At 38.0% G+C, this 25,435-nt stretch overlaps 1 protein-coding gene across 1 annotated transcript; it reads right to left on the minus strand.

The window, feature by feature from the left end:
* Positions 1-591: 591 nt before the first annotated feature.
* LOC128170059 (aladin-like) lies at positions 592-23,155 on the minus strand (the record flags this gene model as incomplete). The annotated part of the gene is made up of 15 exons (XM_052836046.1): positions 592-1,982; positions 2,309-2,393; positions 2,744-2,819; positions 4,136-4,203; positions 4,601-4,788; positions 6,832-6,892; positions 9,340-9,464; positions 9,923-10,043; positions 10,214-10,297; positions 18,888-19,046; positions 19,448-19,494; positions 20,612-20,703; positions 21,485-21,540; positions 22,374-22,498; positions 23,138-23,155. Coding segments are annotated over 15 exons (1,440 nt in total), but the record flags the coding sequence as incomplete, so codon positions are not given.
* Positions 23,156-25,435: the final 2,280 nt, after the last annotated feature.

Genomic DNA, 25,435 nt, shown 5'->3' on the forward strand with positions numbered 1-25,435 from the left:
TCTTTGTTTATATTTAACTAATACCGTATATTGATTGTTGAGTATGAGAAATTAACTAAATTACTGTTAATGTACAAAAGTATGTAAGCTAAAAGAAACGTCCTCTTGTGAGACTTTTAGTCTGACATCATCATGAATATTTCGTGCAGTCCGTTATTTTTCTTGGGTTGCTGTAGGCTTCGACCAATCGATAAACAGGGCGTGTCGATTTCTGTCCTGTCAGTTTCTTGTCAATTTCAACTGCTGTAGATTTCAACCAATCTGTTTTTATAGAGCTATAAATTAACTAAGTTTCCGTAAGAACTAGAGGAAATAATACTTGGTAGATGTAAATATTACTGGGTATAGATGGACCAGCTTTTTTTTAATTTATCAAATGTGAAAAATAAACCATTAAGTGTCTACAGAATAAGTTGTTCAGTTAACCAGTACTGCAACAGTATTTTTTCATCAATCTGATTTTATCAAACTTAGTAACTTTGTAGACTTGTGTACTTCCAAATTTTGCTACCATTGGGGAACCCCCATCTTTCGTCCTATGGTCTGATATAATTATGAAGATCTTGAAAAAAATTAAACCCCATGCAGTCATTCATTAAAACGAAATTGATTTATTTTTTATTTCTATAACAAACTTTTTGTACCTATCAGATATACATGTATTCAATACAAACTAAATATGAAACTGATTTATAAAGAAAAACAAATTTCCACAATATAAATAGAGAATAATACATACCCTTTTCCATATCACAGCCAGTAACAGCCCGAGACTCCAATATCAGTCCGAGGGCTAAAGGCCCGAGGGATGATATTGGTCGAGGCCTGATACAGGCTTAGATATTGAAAAGGGTATTTATTATTAAATTTATTACATACTTAGTAATAAAAAAATTAAAAAGGCATCAACTTGAACAAATTGATTTTAAATATTATTTGAAAGTAGTCTGTACATGTATTAAATAAAATATGAGATCTTGTTGTTTTACCAAACATGTAGCTACTGAACCGGAATTTCCTGTGTTTTAAAATTAACTGCTCCAAAACTGAAGTGTTCAACTGCATTTAAATAATGTCCACGTAAGAAATGTTTTAGTTTCCTTCTGTAAACATCCACAAATGCCGAAACGGAAAAAAGGCAAGGGGTGTGATACGGATCCGTATCAGCTCTAGGGCTGATAACCTGTATCAGCCCCGGAGGCCGATATGAGTTTTGGGATGTCATCTTTATCACATATGCAAAAAACCTGTTCAATTACTGAGTATGTAATAAAGAATTATAATGTGAATCATATTGCTGCAAATTGTTGATTTAGAACAAAGTGCATATCAAAACAGCTTTTTCGTTAATAAATGCCACTGCTTCAATTACTGACATGTTGAATACAGTCTGATGTGCTTGATGAGAATATAAACCCAGACGTCACAAGGATACAACATAGGCCCTAGCTTGTTTCACTATGAGAGTAACACAATGGACCATCCTCTCTCTCTCTCTCTCTCTCTCTCTCTCTCTCTCTCTCTCTCTCTCTCTCTCTCTCTTCATGTTTAGAACCACGATATGTGTGTACTAATGTTCTAGTCATAAATCAACCTACTGTATGGCAATAACTTGCGGTTCTTGCACTATGGGAATAGAAGAGACAAGCTGTGCAGTAGTATCCATGGTCAATGGTTGGATATGGTGGATACAATAAGTCTTTTTGTCAAGCGGTATCAGTCAAATGACACAGGGAAGAATTTTTGTCTGTTTTTATCACTAGTATTCTATATTATCTCTGTAATCAGTGTGAGGGTATGGGATAAAGGATCTGTTCCTTAAGGGTGGGTTTCTGTACTGGACGCTGTCAGTGTGAGGGTATGGGAGAGAGGATCTGTCCGTTTAGGGAGGGAGGGGCTACATGTCTGTGCTGAACGTTCTGAATCTCCTCACTGGGAATGAAGTAAAGAGGGACGTATCGTACCACGCCAGAACTCCAGATCTAAAATAATCAGAATCAAAATACATGTATCATGGTACCTATAATACTATTCTATATTTCTTTCAGGCAATGATCTTTTTCACACTATTTTTTTTTATCATTTTTATATTGAAAACAGAGAATACAGTAAAAATTGAATCATTTACCAGCATCTTTACCAATAAAACATTACTAATGTCACAAGTATGAATTTGTGCAAATTATTAAATTATCTACTTTTAGTAATTTGAAACACAGAGTAAAGTTTGTAATTTTTTTTTATAGAATTGCATATTAATCAAGACATTTCTAATTTACATGATATTAAACCTGTAATTTACACTCACAATGGACAGGAGAGCCCCTTTGTCAAAACTGGGTTGGAATGACACATGTAGCGGGTATTCCCCAGACTCTCCCTGAATCAAGCCACTGAAAGACAAAGCAACAAACTGTGACTTAGAAATACACCCACATTTGTAAAATAAATCATAAGACAAAACATTTTATTTTATTTTTCAAGCTGAAAAATTCAAGGGGCATTCTTTTCCAATGGAAGATTGTACCAGATAATTGAAAATGACTCAATTTTTTAAACCACTAAAGTCATTTCAATTTTTTGATATCAAAATGGCAGTAAAATTCATCATTGTGACGACAGAATTTGACGTAATGAAATGAATGCCACTGAACCTGGTAAAGAAAGAAACATTTTCCTTGGGGGGGGGGGGGAGGGAGATATTAAAGATAATAAATTTTTGAAAAGATTTGTGAGGTCTCACCAAGGTGTGATTTCCAGCATTGGGTTAATCCGAGTTCTGAAGAGGGCGACGTACGGCAACACTTGTTCCTTGTCGTCTACAAACAGATTAACAAGGACATCAATACATTATAACATTTGTTCCTTGTCGTCTACAGACAGACAATGCATTATAACATTTTGTTACCCACTCCTATGGTGTCAATGATGTCAACAATACTATTACATCTGACAACAGCTACATCAGTGAAGCATTGCAAGCTCTACCAGCGTACTTATACACGTTTTATGTGAACAAAGAATTAAGCTGCAAATCAGAACAACAATTTGCTGTAAATTGCATGTGGTCTTCTCTTTTACACTCTGATGAGAACAAGTGAAAATATCTTGTTTAAAGACCGGGGTTTTCAATTGGTCGGTTAACCTCAGGTAAGTTCAGGTGGGGGTGGAGCCCTAAGGGAAAACACGCTCACCTGTGTATACATGTCTATATACATGGGATGTTAAAACGCTCTAATTATATATTTCTGATGATCTTGAAAACTATCATATTTATATATTTACATCTACCAAGTATTATTCCCTCTATTTCTTACGGAAACTTATAGTTAATTCATAGCTCTATAGAAACAGCCAGATTGAAATCTACACGCCCCGTTTATTGATTGGTCGAAATCTACAGCGGCTGAAACTGACAGGACCAAACTTGACACGCCCAGTTTATCGATTGGTCGAGTCCTACAACTACGGTACCTAGGAAAAATCACGGACTGCACGAAATAATCATGACGACGGCAGACTCTCAGTCTCACAGGAGGCGATTTGGCTGTGTCTTTTAGTTGACGTACTTGCGTACATTAACGGTAATTTAGTGAATTTTACTTAATTTTCATAATCAATTTATCAATTGGCTTAAAGAAAGATGTTAATATAAACAATAAAATGCTTTCTTTGATGATTCATTTGGGTAATGAAGGTAGCGATCATTGCAGAAAAAATATACATAACCCACTAACGCGGGTTATGTGTTTTTTCTGCAATGTCGCTAACTTCATATCCCGAATGAATCACCAAAGAAAGCATTTTATTGTTTAAATATGTATATGTACAAGGAAAAACAAATTGTTGATTGTATAATGAATTATATAATTGTGCTAATAGACATTGGATTTTACCGTCAAGGTATGGATGAAAAGACAGAAGTAAATTGCACGATCGTCATGAGCGCTAGACATGGTATACACAGGACAAGTGAACAATTGTAAATTATTTTCTAACATCCAATCTAGGGCCCCAACTCAGTTGATTGAGAGGGGTACACTGATGAGGTAAATTTAAAGACGGTGCTTTTTTTCATGGTCTTTAAGTTTTAAACCTAGTATGACCTCCAGTGTAAAAAGGTTCTGTACCATACCATGTAGTGTGACCGCCAGTCTCTCTCCGTGTCGGTCCATCACCATGCTCTGCACTAGTCCCCCGACCCTGAAAAAAAAACGACCAATGATGTCACAATCAGCAACAGATGAAAATTACTCTCAGTTATTTGTGACAATCAGAATGGTATTAAAGTTAATTCTTCTCCCAGCCAATATCGCATAGGGTCGCTGCTTATCCTCGATTTGGTTATGAAGGGATGAGAATCATTGAAACCTCCTAGATGGGAGTCATATAAAACTTTGAAAGCTGCAAAATTTTGAATCTGGGTTCAAAACAACATGCAATTTTCATAACTCAGGTTCAATATTTTGCTGCAAAATATTACCCCCCCCCCCCTAAAATATGCCATATATGACTGGAAAATGTTTCCAAACCTATCTGTTTGCCATTATGATAAAATTCAGAGTTTCTGCTGGGACTATGCAAGAGTTACTGTTCTTACCTTACAATGTTCCCATCCTCTGTAGATAGATCCATCTCTGCCAAGCTGACAGACACAACAGCTGACTGAGATCCACCAATCACAGTGCTCATATCATCAATGCTGGTGGAAAATGTAAGAGAGTATATGATTGGTTCAGATTCTGTTGCAAACAGCAAGGTTCTACCATCAGGACTCCAGCACGCCGCCTGTCAGAGAAAACAAAAGAGAGAGTTACATGTACATGTGCATATATTTCACTAGTAGCAAAAGGCATGATACAGGTAGTAAATTACATATTTCTAATCATGCTAATAGAGCTGGATAGTCATGGCCAATTTTAGATTATAACTATCTCTGTAAAATAAATGACTCCAACAAGCCGCCTGTGAGAGAAAACGAGTTACATGTACATGCATTTCATTAGGGTTATAACTCTTGAATACATATTTATACTCATTAATTTTGTAATTAGTAATTAGTAGCCCGATGCATTATGCAGTTAAATTGAGCTCACTTTGCACTGTGGGGTAAATTGCATATTTCTAACAGGGCTAAATGGTCATGGCCAATTTTTTAATATATCTATCTCCATAAAGCTCTGTATAGAGATATAGGAGAGTGTTCAAATTTCAAACCCAAAATATTTGGGTGCACTTCATCTCAATTTTCTAGTAAATTAAAAAAAAACTTCCAATGGAATTTCCTTAACCTTTGCACAAGTATGCCTCATTGTAAAAGATTAAAACAAATGCAATGTCATATTAATAGGTCAATTTCTAATGCAAAAACTTAGATAAAATTACACCATTGTAAAGGAGGGGGGGGGGGCATACATTATGAAAAAATTTGTTCAAAACTAAAAATATTTATCATAGATTGCACACTTCTGTAAAATAAAAAATAAAAAATGCATGTGCCTTTCAAAACCATTAATACTATTACAAATTATTATTTCATTAAATCAATGTCATAACCAACTTTGTATACGAGTTATTAATCAAACTCTCTGAGTAAGAGTTATCAATCTTCTGCTTCTGAATAAATCACTTCTTTGAAACCAAAGTGAAAGTAAGCAGTTAAAATCAACAACTTGATATTTTTTGGATTTAGATCAAGTACAGGTAAAGAAAATGTAGTTTTTGCAGTAATGTAGGGATAGTTGAATGTGGTCTTATCATTAACATAACTATACATTCCTAAATAATACATCCCTACACACAATAACTCATGTCACGAGGGGATGCTCCGCTTAGCGGTGCCCTTGTTTAATATCAATCAACGTTTAAATTATGGAGGATATAGAGAAGGATGGAACGAGACTTAATCTTAGAAAAACAGAGATTAGACTGTAAAAATTAAGGGGTTAAAGTAATGGACGCGCTTACATGTACATATATGTACGTTCTCAAACAACTTTCTAGTTGCTATAACAGTATTGATCTTTATGAATGGAATCTGAGGGGAAACTTACGAAATCACAGTGAAAGAATTTGACTCATAACGAAGCTGCGTAGGAGGGAAGTTTCTCTCTCGATAATTTTGAATTTTAGAAGATAGTACTTCATTTCAGACAACAGACTCCTTTCTACGGTATTTCAAATGACGATGGTTTGTCAACAAAGTCCGACAACTCTTACAGTTTTAACACATATAAAAAGAAATAAAAACGAACAAGTTTTGTAAATCCGAAAAAAATCAATAGCTTCTTCATGATACATTATATTCCTCATTTGGAATTTAAATTTGATTTAAAGTCTTTGATTTTAGAAATATGATATAAACAACATCACACTTTTGTTTTGATCTCGACCCTGGTATCAGCCCTCGGATGGTATCGTCCAGGCCGCGCCCTTCAGGCTTGGGCCGATACCAACCGCTCAGGCTGATACCAGGGCCGAGATCAAAACAAAAGTGTGATATTCTATAAATTATGCCCTACCTATAGCGGACTCCTATACCACTGTGCCTTTATGGTACAAAGCAACTGAGAGAGAATAGATTCTCTCCCTGTCTCTTTAATTTGCCCACCTGATTCTCCTCCCCTTAGGATCTCTCTTCCATTTGTTGTTTAAAATAACGTTACGACTTGTACACTACTTAAAAAAAAACCTGTACTGTACCTTACAATGAGTTGTACACTACCTTACATGGACTTGTACACTACCTTACAACAACTTGTACACTACCTTATATAGACTTGTACATTACCTTACAATGACTTGTACACTACCTTACGACTTGTACACTACCTTACAACGACTTGTACATTTGGTCCAGACCTCACACGTCCATTGTTTGGTTTCCCATACCCTGAAATTCAAAGTCTTCATATAACCAGTATAAAGGAGAAATGTCTGTTTTAATATGAAATATACTGGATCTTAAATATATTTTTATTTGGTAGTTTTAATCAGTAGAAGAAATAAGGTATCATTTTTGGTTGTGCATTGGGATATAAGTACGCGTTCGTCACATGATCAAATCCCATAAAGCCCTTCAGGCCCGAAGGGCTTTATGGAACATTTGATCACGTACCAACTATTTATAAAAATAATATCACAAATCTGTTTGTAGTTTATTCCTCCTTGTGTATATATATATTATACAGTACTGTCTTACATAAAAAGTTTAAGTTTCATCTTTCATCACCAAGGAATCTCACTGGGATATAACCTGGTCAGCCCACAAGTTGTGGCAGGAAAGACTTTTGGTTTCAATATTAAAATACAGACTTTAGTTTTGGCATTTGCACTTACATGTATACAAGAATAGAATTCCAGGGTCCCCCGCCGGTCAAGCAGTATACTAGTATCGAGTCTATCGACAAAGGCTGATTTAGGAACTTGACCAAGGTATTAGTGGTATAAACATTTGGTATAAATTTAATGAAAATCCGTCAAAATTTGTAGGCATGAGAGCGCTTACAAGGTCAATTTTTTTATAAAACGGAGTCATGATTGTGGTCAAAGTCCCATGACGCCAACAAAAAGTATCGACTAACGCTGATTTTCGAACTCGACCAAGGTAATAGTGGTATTAACATTTGGTATAAATTTAATGAAAATCCGTCAAAATTTGTAGGCATGAGAGCGCTTACAAGGTCAATTTTTGGATAAAACGGAGTCATGATTGTGGTCAAAGTCCCATAACGCCAACAAAAAGTATCAACTAACGCTGATTTTCGAACTTGACCAAGGTAATAGTTGTATAAACATTCAGTATAAATTTAATGAAAATCCGTCAAAATTTGTAGGCATGACAGCGCTTACAAGGTCAATTTTTGGATAAAACGGAGTCATGATTGTGGTCAAAGTCCCATAATGCCAACAAAAAGTATCGACTAACCCTGATTTTCGAACTTGACCAAGGTAATAGTGGTATAAACATTCGGTATAAATTTAATGAAAATCCGTCAAAATTTGTAGGCATGACAGCGCTTACAAGGTCAATTTTTTGATAAAACGGAGTCATGATTGTGGTCAAAGTCCCATAACGCCAACAAAAAGTAACGACTAACGTTGATTTTCGAACTTGACCAAGGTAATAGTGGTATAAACATTTGGGATAAATTTAATGAAAATCCGTCAAAATTTGTAGGCATGAGAGCGCTTACAAGGTCAATTTTTGGATAAAACGGAGTCATGATTGTGGTCAAAGTCCCATAACGCCAACAAAAAGTATCGACTAACGCTGATTTTCGAACTTGACCAAAGTAATAGTGGTATAAACATTCGGTATAAATTTAATGAAAATCCGTCAAAATTTGTAGGCATGAGAGCGCTTACAAGGTCAATTTTTGGATAAAACGGAGTCATTATTGTGGTCAAAGTCCCATAACGCCAAAAAAAAGTATCGACTAACGCTGATTTTCCAACTTGACCAAGGTAATAGTGGTATTAACATTTGGTGTAAATTTAATGAAAATCTGTCAAAATTTGTAGGCATGAGAGCGCTTACAAGGTCAATTTTTGGATAAAATGGAGTCATTATTGCAGTCAAAGTCCCATAACTCCAACAAAAAGTATCGACCAAAGCTGATTTTCGAACTTGACCAAGGTAATAGTGGTATAAATATTTGGTATAAATTTAATGAAAATCCGTCAAAATTTGTAGGCATGAGAGCGCTTACAAAAAAGTGTGACGGACGTACGCACGGACACACGGACGCACGGACCCACAGACACACGGACCCACGGACGGACGGACGCCCGGCGTTTCTATGTCCCCGCTCCGCGTTGCGGCGGGGGACAAAAATTTTTGGCCCAAGGTAAGTTTTCACTAAAATAACTTCACACTTTCCTAAAATAACTTCACACTTCCTTACTTAAAGAAGATATGAGAATGAAGACCTCAGACTTAAAGGACTTTAGTTTTAGAACTTCCACTGGAGTTATCTGAACAGCTGAAAGGACTGTTGACTTCAATAGAGACACTGAGCAATCCCATCAGTTACCTGTACAGTCATATATATATTATACATATGTACCTGTACAGCCAAACAGTGGCAGACAAGACTTTGAGTTTCAATAAGGACGTTAGTTCTGGCATTTGCACTTTTAACATTATTTGGCCCAAGGTTAGTTTTCCCTCAAATAACTTTCCTTGAATTACATATTTAAGACGATGAGGCGATGAAGCCCTTAGATTTTAAGGACTTTGGTTTTAGACCTTCCACTGGAGTTACCTGAACAGCTGAGAAGTCATAATAGAGAAAACTTTGGACTTAAAAAGAGACACTAAGAATTCCCATCAAATACCTGAACAGCTGGGAAGGCGTGGCCGAGAAGACTTTAGATCCGTCCGGTGACCACCTGATGAGGGAGACTCCGCCCCCTCCTAACCGCCGAAGCGGAACACACGTCTCCATGGGGACATCCCAAGCCTACAACGTTACTACTTTATAAAGATGTTGTTATCACAATATTAACTTACAATGTGGATTGAAAGTTAATTAAAGTAAATTAGTATCGATAACTGCCTATAATTTGGATTTAATTTAAATCAAAATCACATATGTACTGTAACATTAACAATTTCATATTTTATAAGCAGTTCTATCATCACATGGTCATTATTAATAGATAAGTATCATGAGTATCTTTAGAAACAAAATTACATTGCCAATGTACACTACTAAAAACTACTTTAAATATGGCATTGTTTTAGCAGGGATTAAATTCAAAATTTTAAATAAAGTTAAACATGAAAACACATTCATTAACAATGTCAGTACTGTATTGTACTTATATTACATAATTTCCTAACCATCCGAGAGGAGGATAAAAATACTTGTATGTACTGTCTAGATCAGTATTAATGTCACAAACACTATATCCTAACCATTAAAGAGGTGTCGACCGGCGAGGCAGACAGAAGGATGCGACCGCTGGGGTCCCAGGCCAGGCAGGTGACGGGGGCGTGGTTCTGTTGTTGTAACACCTGGCAGGAACTCGTAGACGGTCTGAAAGGTCAAAAATAATTTCAATAGACATACCGGGTATTTACATTTAAGGTATAACACACCTGGTATGTTGAAGTGAGATATAAGTATACTATGTATGTACAAAATGTACAGGTAAGATTTAAGAAGGTGAGATTAAAGTTAACTAGGTACAGGTGAGATATGAGTACCTGGTGGCCAGTGATGTGGGCTCCACGTGCCAGATGAGAACACAGGACTGACAGGCTACTGCCAGGACCGAGGCAGACTGAGGCCTAAAAACACAACACAGACATTACAGGACAGACAGACTACTGCCAGGACCGAGGCAGATTGAGGCCTAAAAACACAACACAGACAGTACAGGACAGACAGGCTACTGCCAGGACCGAGGCAGACTGAGGCCTAAAAACACAACACAGACATTACAGGACAGACAGACTACTGCCAGGAGGCCTAAAAACACAACACAGACAGTACAGGACAGACAGGCTACTGCCAGGACCGAGGCAGACTGAGGCCTAAAAACACAACACAGACAGTACAGGACTGACAGGCTACTGCTAGGACCGAGGCAGACTGAGGCCTAAAAACACAACACAGACATTACAGGACTGACAGGCAACTACAATGACCGAGGCAGACTGAGGCCTAAAAACACAACACAGACAGTACAGGACTGACAGGCTACTGCTAGGACCGAGGCAGACTGAGGCCTAAAAACACAACACAGACATTACAGGACTGACAGGCTACTGCCAGGACCGAGGCAGATTGAGGCCTAATAGTCCAGTAAAGAAGAAGTATCGACCTTAAACAAATTGCAACAAAATTTTTTTTTATAGCTGTTCAAAGATGTTTTGTTCGTAATCTAAATAAGAAAAATCCACTTCAAAATATTGTAATTTTAAATATTTTTTATCAAAAAAAAAAATCGATATATTTTGTATACGTTCAATGTCTTTTATGCGCTACCGTACCTCAAGTTTATGACGTATTATTGGTGAATCTTACGTCAACAACATCATGAGAGATGAAAATTTATGAGAATTTTTTGTACCTTGCAGTATTTCTAGGAGGTAAGTAATAATTGAATATATTCAGTAAAATATTGTTAAACATTTTTACATGTTTTGATCTTCTTCCATTTAAAAAATAATAAATCCACACCAGACGTGAATCGGTCAGTAGTACGATCTTGAAGTTAATGACATGTTATAACGTTACATGCCAAGATTTATTTAGACAAAATTAAAGTTTTTATTTAATTTAAGAATTATTTTGTCCTGCATTAGATAATACAGCCATCTTTTGTAATTTGTTCGAAATTAAACGTATTCGTTGGGGGTCATGCAGACTGGAAAAAAATATGGAACGCAATTTGGGTCAAAAATTAACAAAATACAGCATAATGCTTCATTTTTTTCCCCATTCCGCAATGGCATAATGAATTTCTTTTTGAATAAATGAGATGATTATATTTATCAAATACAGTGTATATAATTGTATTTCAATTTTAAATGTATGCCGGATTTAAATCTCACTCAATTTAAAATTAATTTTGTCTTAAAAGTCAAATTGTTGATATAAATATATCTTCTATAATTATATACTCAGTGTATTGCTTAAGATTTAAAGTTTAAATCAGAATTTAATCTCCGTTTTAAGTTACTTAATTATTTTGATTAATCAAGAGTGAAAAATGTAACATATCTACAAATGTATTTTCTTTTCAAAACTTTCAGCAATTATGGAAGTCTGCAAAATATGTCATGGTCCCCTTGCTACCAGCAGCACTGTATGTTTGACTTCGAAAGGAAGCAAAACTATTAATGCAGCAAGTGAAGAAAGAGGACAGGACATACTTTGTATCCCTGGTGATGTCGTTCACACAGACTGCAGAAAATTCCTTACTGATAAGAGAAGAATTCTTGTAGCAAAGCGGAGAATAGCAAATTGCTACAGCGATACCTCAGAACCTCCAAAACTCAGATCTCATTCATCTTTTGACTTCAGGGACCACTGTTTGTTCTGTGGATTTCCAGCTAAAATAAATGAGAGGAAACGTGGAAACGATGCCTTTTGTGTTAGAACATTTGAATTTCAGAAGACCATTGGAAAAATTTGCGAAGAAAGGAATGACAGTTGGAGCCGTGAAGTTAAAGGAAGGCTGGGAGTTATAAATGACTTACACGCAGCTGATGCTCTATATCACCAAACCTGTAGTGTCAATTTCCGTACCAGAAAAAACATTCCTAGCACATTTTCTCCAACACCAGCGAAACAAAAAAAGGAATGTACCTCAGGTAGACCAGTAGAGCTCATACAACAAAAAGCATTCATGAAAATAACTGATTATTTAGAAGCAAATGATGATGAGCAAATTACCATAGTAGATCTTGTTAAAAAAATGGAAGAATTTTGTGAAATTCCTTACAGTGTTGTGTACATGAAGCAAAAGCTTCGACAAAAATATGACAAAGACATTGTCTTCACCGATGTCAATGGCAAATTGGACGTTGTCACATTTTGTTACACAGCTAAATCAATTCTTCATGACTTCTACATGCAACAGAAAAAAGATCCAGAGTCAGACAAGTTTGCTCTAATAACCGCTGCATCCAAGATCATACGCAGTGACATTAAGTGCATGTCCATTTCAAAGCAGTCTTATCCATCCCCAACAGAAGTAGGATCGATGAATTTTCATACAAATTTCTTACCGCTGTCACTGAAAAATTTTTTAGATAGCATTTTCATAGAAAAAAATCCTAATCTGAAGATAGCAGCAATTGGTCAAGCGATGATTCAGGCAGCAAGACCAAGGGTCATTATTTCACCATTACAAATCAGTCTGGGTGTTGTTCTGCATCAACACTTTGCCTCTCGTTTCCTTATCGACACCTTGCATAATCTTGGCTTCTGCACATCCTACTCTGAAATTAAAAAGTTCCAATCATCCGCTGCTGTGGTACAGGGCAATTCACTTCAGGTTGATGTTGGAGAGGAGTCTTGTTTGCAGTTTGTTGCAGACAATGTTGATCACAATGCCTGTACGATTGATGGTCTGAATACTTTCCATGGAATGGGAATCATGGCAGCAATAACACCAGTTGTGAAAAAAGATTTTCAAGTTCCAAGTTTCAAAAAAGGAAGTACTGAACATTGGAACAATTGATGTATCTCTGTACCAGCAGAATACAAAGACTGAAAAGATACCATTTGCCAAACTCAGAATCTTGGCAGCAAACAATAAATTTTGGGAATTAGACTTCATGTCATCCATAATTTGGCCGTTGAGATTTCCAAAACCTGCATGGTCTGGATTTTTACAGATGTTTAGTAGTGGAACCTTCCCTGGACAGTCTTCGTCAGTTTTTTTCCCAATGATAGACCTTGATCCAAGTAACATGTCTTGCATCTACACAACACTCAAATTTGTTTGTAGGGAAGCTTCGAGGTACAACAAAACGCCCGTAATAACCTTTGATCAACCCTTGTATTGGAAAGCGCTTCTTATTACTAGAAATGAAAGAGAAAGTGACTTAAATAGAATAGTAATACGCCTTGGAGGTTTTCATTTACAGATGAGCTTCCTCGGTGCCATTGGTCACATCATGGGTGGGTCAGGTTTACAAGAGCTTCTTGAATGTGTCTATGCTCCAAATGCCGTTGTACATATGCTCAGTGGGAAGGCTGTTTCAAGAGCCATACTTGCCAACTGACCCGATTTCGTCGGGTCACACCCGATTTTTCAACCCTTCACCCGATTATTTTTCATGACCCGGCGGGTCATGCTTTTCACCCGATTTTTGTCGAACAACCCGAAAATCTCCCGATTTCCGGATTTGGTTCGTAAATTACGTTGCGCGTTTGACTTCCACTTATGAACTGGATTTACGTAACGCGTAAACAATGCCGATGGCTATAACAGACACATTAAGTGTAATTATTATCGTGAGTTGTTTTGACTAAGCGAAGGTTTAAATCATTAAGTGTGATGGCTTCCAATAAGAAAAGGTCTTCATCGGGGCCAGCGGAATCAAAACCAACAAAAAGGAAACGATATTTTTGTACCTATCAACATATCTGGGAAAATGAATTCCCATAGGTAAAACAAAATAATCGAGTACAAAACGAGGCTTTTGTGTTCTATGAAACGCACATTTGAATATTGGATTTTGTGCCCAAAATGATCTGACTAAACATGAAAAAACGCTAAGTCATGTAATACACAAAATCTTCCAAGTCACTTACAACTTTCATGCCATCATTTACAGAGTTCAAAAGCATCAGAAACTCTTTTTGCATTTTTTTTAGCTGAACACAAGCTACCATTTTCTGTGTCAGATCACTTTACAAAATTCAAAATCAGCAACTGTTAGTTAAAACAGAGACATAAATAATGTTATTTATGTCTCTGGTTAAAATGCTTCTTTGCAATAAAGTATTACACATAAATTTTATCACATATTTCTATTGTATATACCTATGAAATATATGGTAAATATGTCGTGAATGTCGTTACGCGCTATGACCAGATTTTTTACTTTCCAAATCTGGTCATGACCAGATTTTCACATGTTGGAGGTTGGCAAGTATGTCAAGAGCCGTCAGAGGTCATTTTTTGGTCGAATCTACTCTTTATGCCCTAATTCTGTCTGAGATTTATGGAATACAAATTCCAAATGAAGAAAATGGAGGGGGAAAGAATCCAAACGATGAATCAAGGGAACTTCAACCTGATGACACAGATTTAGATATGGAAAATCATTCTGCAGAAAACTCGTCAGATTGCAACCTTGCACAGAAGGACAGCGGTGATGCAGATGAGGACTTGAGTGGCAGAGATGATAGCTTCCACATGTGGCATCCTGACTTAAAAATTATTTGTGCAATGTATGACGATATGTGCAATGAAAATTTATCAGCAGATGAAGCTTGTAAAAATGACGTTTTTAAGGGCATAAAAGACAAAATGTCAGGATTTATGAGAGATCTCTCCTCGAATCGCACAGCTACTCTTTGGTTTGAATACCTTAACATGGTTTCCCTCCTGCACACATTTATAAAAGCTGAGAGGACAAGGGATTGGTTTCTACACCTACAAACAGTTCAAAAAATGCTGCCATATTTAGCTGCTGCTGGACATAACCTATATGTTAAATCTGCATACATTTACTTGACTGAAATGTGCGAACTTGAAGAGACACATCCTGATGTCCATAGTCTTTTTGCAGCAGGCTATCACGTTGTTCGCAGATCCAATAAGTACTGGGCAGGATTATCTACCGATTTATCAATAGAACAGATCTTGATGCGTAGTCTGAAAACAACAGGTGGACTAACCAGAGGCAGAGGAATGTCCGAGTATCAAAGAGCGTTGTGGTTATTGTCCAGCCCAATATGTGCAGAGATTACTCAGAGTCTACAGATATTGACAGAAGTGAACTACAGCACAAGTGAGCAGCATAAAGAAACTTCAAAAAGCAGACAAGAAAGAGACCATAAAGACATGTTAGTGCTTGTGAATCGGATAGCGGAGCGAAACCCTTTTGATAGAAATGTTGATCAACTTCGAAGTATCGAAACAGGGATGACAGCAGAAAAAGATGTGAATGTTGATAGATGCAATGAGATTGGATCTAAGGTAATTTCTTCATTGTCTGGAAATGATGCAACCACCTTCTCTTTCAAGAAAAAGAACAAAGCCATAACCATGCACACTAAACAAGCCTTAACAATCGATAATGAAACTGCCCAAGTAGATCCCCAACTTTTATTTCAGAGGATAACAACTGTAGCCCGAGACGCATTTCCCGAAATGAGTGAACTTTTTAAATTTGAACTGTCAAGTCATCCTTCTTCTCTGTTTGATAATTCGGGAATGCCACGAGAAGCGAACAAAAGCACCCTTGCAGATGCAATTTGGACGTCGGGTGAATGCGGGATTGATGCCTTACCAGTCGATACTAAATATGTTCTAGATGGTGGGTCTTTATTGCACAAATTACCGTGGACTTCGAAATTAACATTTGGTGATATATCCAAAATGTATTCAAGATACGTTGCTTCCAAATTTTCAAACTGCATGGTTGTCTTTGATGGTTACTCACACGGCCCCACAACCAAAGATGTTGCTCACATCAGACGTTCCAAGGGGCTGACAGGACGTGATGTTTTCTTCAATGAAAATACACCATTTCGTTCAAAAAAAGAAGTGTTTCTGTCTAATCCATCAAACAAACAGAAATTTATCGAGCTCTTACAGAATGACCTACAAAAGTCAGGATGTTGCACAATAAATGCAGACTGTGATGCAGACCTTCTGATTGTTCAAACGACGTTATCGCAAGGAAAAGAAAATAATGTCGCTCTTATTGGAGAAGATACAGACCTTTTAGTGCTTTTATTGCACCACATGGATCTTGCGGAAAGCAAAGAAGTTTATTTTCTCTCTGATAGAGTTAACAAAACTGGAAAAATATGGGACATTAAAAAGACAAAGACACATTTAACAGACGAAGTTTGCGAGTGTATTTTGTTTTTACATGCATTGACAGGTTGTGACACTACCTCTAGAATATATGGTTTGAGTAAGGGACAAATGTTAAAGAAAGTAAAAGCTAATTCAGCTTATTACAAGGAGGTTTCCTCTCACTTTCTTACAAATTCGCCGATACCATCTAAAGAAATGCTTGCATCTCAAGGGGAGGATGTTATAGCTGGTTTGTTTGGCGCTCAACCTTGCGAAGGACTAGACATACTGAGATTTCGGAAATTTGTCACCAAAACATCCCGTGTTCAAAAACAGGTACAAGTATGCAGTCTCCCACCGACATATGCAGCTGCAATATATCACATTTACCGAGTATACCATCAAGTACAACAATGGATAGGTAATAACCTGGAGCCAAAAAGACTGGGGATGGAAGTTGGAAAACGGGATTCTGGTTCCAACGAAAACACATCTCCCCCCTGCACCCGAGGAATTATTGAAAATAATTCGCTGTAACTGCAAATCAAATTGTGAATCCAAACGTTGCAATTGTAAACGACATGGTTACCGTATTGTTTGTTCCATGAGTTGTGGGGAATGCCGTGGTACGAGTTGCTCTAATTCTATTGATGGAGACATTAATTTTGATGATGAATGAGGATCACTTTATGAACTTTTATCGACTTTAAATCTACTCAAACTATCAAAAAATTAAAAAAAACTTATATTTTAAACATTTATTAATTAATTTTTTAAAATACATTTATGTCTGTATGTATTTCAATAGCAAACTCTAAGATAAAAGTTTGTCACAATGTATCATTTGAATTATTTTTGGACAAATTTGTGACCCAAAATATCATTAATTTCAAGCAAAAAAAAAATATTTTCCCTCTAGAGGATTTAGGTGGATTTTTTATTTAAGTATAATATGAAAGTATAAATGCGTATGCCACAAAAAAATTTTCTGTTGCAATTTGTTTAAGGTCATCCCCCAAATTTTGCTAAATTGACTGGACTATAAAAACACAACACAGACATTACAGGACTGACAGGCAACTACAATGACCGAGGCAGACTGAGGCCTAAAAACACAACACAGACATTACAGGACAGACAGGCTACTGCCAGGACTGAGGCAGACTGAGGCCTAAAAACACAACACAGACATTACAGGACTGACAGGCTACTGCCAGGACCGAGGCAGACTGAGGCCTAAAAACACAACACAGACATTACAGGACAGACAGGCTACTGCCAGGACCGAGGCAGACTGAGGCCTAAAAACACAACACAGACAGTACAGGACTGACAGGCTACTGCCAGGACCGAGACAGACTGAGGCCTAAAAACACAACACAGACATTAAAGGACAGACAGGCTACTGCCAGGACCGAGGCAGACTGAGGCCTAAAAACACAACACGGACAGTACAGGACTGACAGACTACTGCCAGGACCGAGACAGACTGAGGCCTAAAAACACAACACAGACATTAAAGGACAGACAGGCTACTGCCAGGACCGAGGCAGACTGAGGCCTAAAAACACAACACAGACATTACAGGACTGACAGACTACTGCCAGGACCGAGGCAGACTGAGGCCTAAAAACACAACACAGACATTACAGGACTGACAGGCAACTGCCAGGACCGAGGCAGACTGAGGCCTAAAAACACAACACAGACAGTACAGGACTGACAGGCTACTGCCAGGACCGAGGCAGACTGAGGCCTAAAAACACAACACAGACATTACAGGACTGACAGGCTACTGCCAGGACCTAGGCAGACTGAGGCCTTAAAATGCAACACAGACATTACAAAGTACAGGGTACACATATATTATGTAACACAACCATTACAGGGAAACCCTCCCAGCATCAACACAAAGCAGCCATCTTAGGAAATTTTCACAATGTTTACAGCATTAAAATCTTATTGTAAGTTTCAGTAAATTTAAAAGCAGCTTTGAAATAGGGTACCTGTAAAGTGCAAAAAACTGAACACAATGAAACGAAACCAAAACCAATCGAAACCAAACAAAACGAAATCCAAAACGCAAACGAAACGAAGTAAGTCTGACAAAAATTTGACACAGTAATCTTGTACTAGTTTTAAAGTGTATGCAGATTTTGAGTTTTCTTGTGGTAAAATTTTCAAAAATAACCCCCACCATATCACTCTAGAAAATGAAATTGTAAGCTATATTGATTTTCCAGTACTAAGAAATTTTGAACCTACTGAATTGTCACATTCCACCTTTAATAGTAGTGTCAATACTCTGATGTAAAAGACATGAGTTTAAGTTAACTAGGGTAGACATTATTTCATAAAAATCAGAAATAAAGGCCCTGAACACTCACTGCCATGCTAAGTCTGCCACGTTCTTCTGTAGTTTGTGTTTGAGCGTGGGCACCAGGTCACTCTTCCCAGAATGCACTTTGATGGAATCGTCTCCAAGGGCATAAGCAAATTTGAGGGTGTGAGGATGCCAAGCAAAAGCTTTTACAGGACTCCTAGACCTAGATAACGACAGAGATGTAAACATTTAATGATAACAGAAGTTCATGTTCATAACATTTGCAAATCTTGTCCATATCTTTATTGCGTATGCCAATTAACATAAAACAAAATTTGTTCTTGAATTGATCTTGTTTTCCCAATGCTTCCAATATTTCAAGTAAAGCCTTAATTGCCAATTTTTCTGAAATATCAATTCAAAGCTTATTTCTTTTATTCAAAAGGCAATAAAATTAGCCGCCCGGTCTGGCAGCCCCATTTGAATAGACGTGAGCAGACTCCGAGTTAATTCTATATGGCCCTACCAGTTCTTGCTCCTTACAATACCTGAAAACTTGCCCTTTTATAATATATTGACCTTGCCTGAGAACCTGAAGTTAGAACATCAGAGTTAATGACTTACCAGTTTACAATGTCCGAGAACTTGGTTATGATTTCTTCATTTGACATCTATATAAAGTAACCATGGATATATTCAGCAATGCATATGTATATATTTTCACAGTACAGCTTTAAAAAGAACAAACACTGTAGTCATAAACTTAATTATTAACTTTTCCAACAAAGATTATGAAAGACAGTCAAATCATTTTAACATTCATCAGTTCATGATAGAATTGAGAGATGTTTCCTCAAATTTCAACAAGTTTTAAATTACGCTACATACACAGTTATAACATACTAGCTACAATAAAACTTGTTTAGCACGAACACGGATATAGCAAATTCTCAGATATAACGAAGTTTTTATAAGTCCCTGGTAAAATTCTTATTAAATCTTTGCAAAATTGTACGGTTATAACACTTTCGAATATAACAAACTGATTTTGAGTCCCGTAGAGGTGAATAATAACGAAATTAACACTTTTATAAGAAACTTCTTTACAAATTAAAAAGTTTGCACTACCATTTAACATAATAGTTTGAATGAATTTATTATTTTCACATAAATTTTTCAATTCACCATCCGATTATGAAAGGCATCAAAGTAATGTATTTTTATTCTAAGCCTAAATTAGCAAAAAGTATAGTCTGGTGAAAGAAAACATGTATATAGTAATTCTCAGATATAACGAAGTTTTTATAAGTCCCTGGTAAAATTCTTATTAAATCTTTGCAAAATTGTACGGTTAAAACACTTTCGGATATAACAAACTGATTTTGAGTCCCGTAGAGGTGAATAATAACGAAATTAACACTTTTATAAGAAACTTCTTTACAAATTAAAAAGTTTGCACTACCATTTAACATAATAGTTTGAATGAATTTATTATTTTCACATAAATTTTTCAATTCACCATCCGATTATGAAAGGCATCAAAGTAATGTATTTTTATTCTAAGCCTAAATTAGCAAAAAGTATAGTCTGGTGAAAGAAAACATGTATATAGTGAATTCGCTATAGTAATTACGAATTCGTTATACGGATATAACAAATTACAGATATAATGAAGTAAATCCATTGGTCCCTAGGACTTCGCTATAACAAAGTTTTACTGTACATGTATTACACGCGTTCTAGTCCTATACTGTACATGTATTACACGCGTTCTAGTCGTTTACTCACAGAGAGATGGGGGAAGATAGAACCATGGAGGGAGTTGGCCCACCGAACAAAGGTCAAGGTCTTCTTGGCAGCAACACCGACCCAGTCAGGGACTGAAAAAAACAATGGAGGATGGATGCTACGCTAACATCAGTTTTCAAAGTAGAACCTCTGTAACAAGACCTTGGACTTTCGAAAGGACATACATTGTAACTGAATCTTTTCTTGCATTAAAACAAGTTAAAAATGAGGCTGGTTTCGAGTGAAAAAAACATGCATAGATCTTAGATTGCATAGTCTTAGCTCAAAAGCCAACCAAATCGTGTTGATTTCAAAAAGCTAAGGCTGATTGTCCAGCAATGAAACAGGCCTACGTCACATTGCTGTTTGACATATTTACCCCAAATCCAAGCTCTTGTTAAAATGATTCTATGAATAAACAACTGGGGTTTTTTTTTCTGCAGGTGCAAATATTTATCATAGCATAAAACAATTTTTCTGAAATTACAAATTTTTGGATTTTGATTTCAAAATATATATGGGTAGGTGCATTTTTAGTGGTATTTACATGTACGTAAGCAGAAGAATGTTTTAATGCAATATGCATATAGGACAATGTGGACAATTCAAATTTAATAATTTAAAATTACCCCCCCCCCCCCCCCCGAAAAAAAATTTCTGAATCAAATTAAAAGTAGAAAAACTCAGTCATGTATATATACATGTGTGTGTTAGATTTCATGGATTTTACAATAGTTAATCAATGTTCAAACTCAGATAGTAAAATTACCAAAAATTAAACCCCCCTACCCTCCCCCCAATATTTTTCTTGATTAGTATATGAACAAAATAACTTCAGAAGAATTCATTATTTAGTATATTCAAACTTCTCACCTTCACTGCTACTGTTGACAATTTCCTCGAATACACCTGGAGAGCCCATCTCATACCTACAGCAAGAAATACACTAGTCTACAGTAATACACCCGGAGAGCCCATCTCATACCTACAGCAAGAAATACACTAGTCCACAGTAATACACCTGGAGAGCCCATCTTATACCTACAGCAAGAAATACACTAGTCTACAGTAATACACCCGGAGAGCCCATCTCATACCTACAGCAAGAAATACACTAGTCTACAGTAATACACCTGGAGAGCCCATCTCATACCTACAGCAAAAAATACTGTAATCTGTATTGAATTCGGTGAAATATGAGCAGCAAGTTTCAGTCCATGCTGGAGATTTTTGGTCATTACCCAGGCTACTGTAACCATTTGTATGTTGAGAGGCTTTTTATAAAGGTTCTCATCACAGCAAAAGTACATTATTGTTCTCCAACTTGCACAGTATTGGTTTGTATGTCATACATATATTTGTTATATTCAGTAGTATATTCTCACTATATAACTCTATATAGACAAATGGTCAATAATTGTAATATTAGCTCGTACGAAAAATATTGACCGGTCAATATTTTTTTAATATTGACAGGCTAGGAATAATATCTAGATAACATTCCCTCTATTTCAAAATAATCCCCTCTGATTTTTTAATTTGTAAATGGTGACGTAAATAAATCTTTGCGACTCCAAAACAAAGTGACGTCATAATGGGCAATCAGTCAAGGCAAGTAAACAATGCTACGGTTCGCTATCATAACTTCTGTTGAGAGACCATGTAAGAGAGTCTGTAATAGACCTTAGTCTGTTTGTCTGTTAGTCTGTCTCTCTAGGCTTGAATACTGTTACACATAAATGATCAAAATAAGAATCATTACCAAGCGTGTAGTGCTCTCTTCCACACCGTCTCATTGTGGGGCAGAAATGCTGACTTGGCATTTTCTCGGTGAGTCAAACTACTCGATCCACCCCCGGAAATCACAACCTCTGGGTAGGAAGGAGGCTGTGGGAACAAAAAAATCTTAGAATTGATTTCTAAACAGAACATCCAAAGGAAATGCAGTTGGATAAATATACTACCTGCATTTGGTAGATACATTCTGTGGAATCATTTTTGGGGGTCAATTTTTTGGGGTAGCCAAAATTTTCCTGGTTCATGGGGACATAATTTCATTGGTGTGTATTTGGGATAATTTTGATTAATATTGAACAAATGGTTGTGTATATGTTCGTCGGGATGTAAAAAGTTGAGGGCAAGAGTTACCCACGAACATTGGACCCCATAAACAAGGGGCGCATTTGGTGATTTCAGATGTTATAACCTCTTGGTATCAGGAACCACTAGTTCAAACACTAACAGGGAAACAAGAATCACAGTAGCCTAACAAGACTGATAGGATAAGTCTCTGCTGGCCCTACTGACCAAGGACCAGTCCATGTGGTACTGACCAGCTGCTGACCAAGGACCAGTCCATGTGGTACTGACCAGCTGCTGACCAAGGACCAGTCCATGTGGTACCTTTTTATACGCTTCAGAACAAGGAAACTTAGTATAAAATTAAAGAACCTGTTTAGAATTATTTGAAATGTTCCTTTTTACACAGTTTAGACTTTAGAAATACTTGACAAGTTGACTGTGTACCTTTTTGTATGGTTTAGTACTACTTGACAAGTTGACTGTGTACCTTTTTGTATGGTTTAGAACCACTTGACAAGTTGACTGTGTACCTTTTTGTATGGTTTAGAACTACTTGACAAGTTGACTGTGTACCTTTTTGTATGGTTTAGAACTACTTGACAAGTTGACTGTGTACCTTTTTGTATGGTTTAGTACTACTTGACAAGTTGACAGTGTACCTTTTTGTATGGTTTAGTACTACTTGACAAGTTGACTGTGTACCTTTTTGTATGGTTTAGAACCACTTGATAAGTTGACCAGACCCCCATTTTGTTCACAAATGGTGATAGTTCCTTCCGCGGGGGCAGGGGGAAAGATGGCGAAGATGCTGTTCTCTGACAATCACATACTCTGCTTGCCTGGAGTTTGCTGTATTAATTCAGAAGAACAAACTGTTGATTTCTTTGCAATAGACAAAATATACATAAACAGGTTGGAACCTTACGTTATCTCCCATATGGGCTATGATAGGCTGTTTTGGGTTAGACAGAAAGTTCTAATTGATAACTTTAAATTTCCGAAAATAGAATAGAATCTATTCATATTGTACTTGTCATAAACGCTTTAGTCAAGCTACCTGCCAATAAGCTACCTGCCAATAACAAATCTTAGCGTACTTTTATCGACTATTTTTAGAGACGTCCGATCCCGATTGCATTGTATAATAAAATAAAAGGGCGCCAAGCGCCCAAACTGGGAGGTGTGCCATCAGGCCGAGACCGGATCCCCAGGGGTACAGGTGTCCCCTGACGGAATCCGGTTTCAAAAGGGGCGATATAAGCACCGATTTCCGGCGCCAGGGCGCTGAGTTGACCCTATCATACAGGTTCCATACATTATTGTAGGGTCTCTATACAGGGCGCCTAGCGCCCAAACTGGGAGGTGTGCCATCAGGCCGAGACCGGATCCCCGGGGGTACAGGTGTCCCCTGACGGAATCCGGTCTCAAAAGGGGCCCAATTGACACCGATTTCCGGCGCCAGGGTGCTGAGTTGACCCTATCATAGAGATTCCATTCATTATTGTAGGGTCTCTATACAGGGCGCCTAGCGCCCAAACTAGGAGGTGTGCCATCAGGCCGAGACCGGATCCCCGGGGGTACAGGTGTCCCCTGACGGAATCCGGTCTCAAAAGGGGCCCAATTGACACCGATTTCCGGCGCCAGGGTGCTGAGTTGACCCTATCATACAGGTTCCATTCATTATTGTAGGGTCTCTATACAGGGCGCCTAGCGCCCAAACTAGGAGATGTGCCATCTAGCTGAGACCGGTTCCTTGGGGGTACGGGTGTGCCCTGACGGAATCCGGTTTCAAAAGGGGCGATATAAGCACCGATTACCGGCGCCAGGGCGCTGAGTTGACCCTATCATACAGGTTCCATACATTATTGTAGGGTCTCTATACAGGGCGCCTAGCGCCCAAACTGGGAGGTGTGCCATCAGGCCGAGACCGGATCCCCGGGGGTACAGGTGTCCCCTGACGGAATCCGGTCTCAAAAGGGGCCCAATTGACACCGCTTTCCGGCGCCAGGGTGCTGAGTTGACCCTCTCATACAGGTTCCATTCATTATTGTAGGGTCTCTATACAGGGCGCCTAGCGCCCAAACTAGGAGGTGTGCCATCTAGCTGAGACCGGTTCCTTGGGGGTACGGGTGTCCCCTGACGGAATCCGGTTTCAAAAGGGGCGATATAAGCACCGATTTCCGGCGCCAGGGTGCTGAGTTGACCCTATCATACAGGTTCCATTCATTATTGTAGGGTCTCTATACAGGGCGCCTAGCGCCCAAACTGGGAGGTGTGCCATCTAGCTGAGACCGGTTCCTTGGGGGTACGGGTGTCCCCTGACGGAATCCGGTTTCAAAAGGGGCGATATAAGCACCGATTTCCGGCGCCAGGGCGCTGAGTTGACCCTATCATACAGGTTCCATACATTATTGTAGGGTCTCTATACAGGGCGCCTAGCGCCCAAACTGGGAGGTGTGCCATCAGGCCGAGACCGGATCCCCGGGGGTACAGGTGTCCCCTGACGGAATCCGGTCTCAAAAGGGGCCCAATTGACACCGATTTCCGGCGCCAGGGTGCTGAGTTGACCCTATCATACAGGTTCCATACATTATTGTAGGGTCTCTATACAGGGCGCCTAGCGCCCAAACTAGGAGGTGTGCCATCTAGCTGAGACCGGTTCCTTGGGGGTACGGGTGTCCCCTGACGGAATCCGGTCTCAAAAGGGGCGATATAAGCACCGACTTCCGGCGCCAGGGTGCT

The sequence above is a fragment of the Crassostrea angulata genome, unplaced genomic scaffold (assembly GCF_025612915.1).
Source record: "Crassostrea angulata isolate pt1a10 unplaced genomic scaffold, ASM2561291v2 HiC_scaffold_293, whole genome shotgun sequence".
Taxonomy (NCBI): domain Eukaryota; kingdom Metazoa; phylum Mollusca; class Bivalvia; order Ostreida; family Ostreidae; genus Magallana; species Magallana angulata.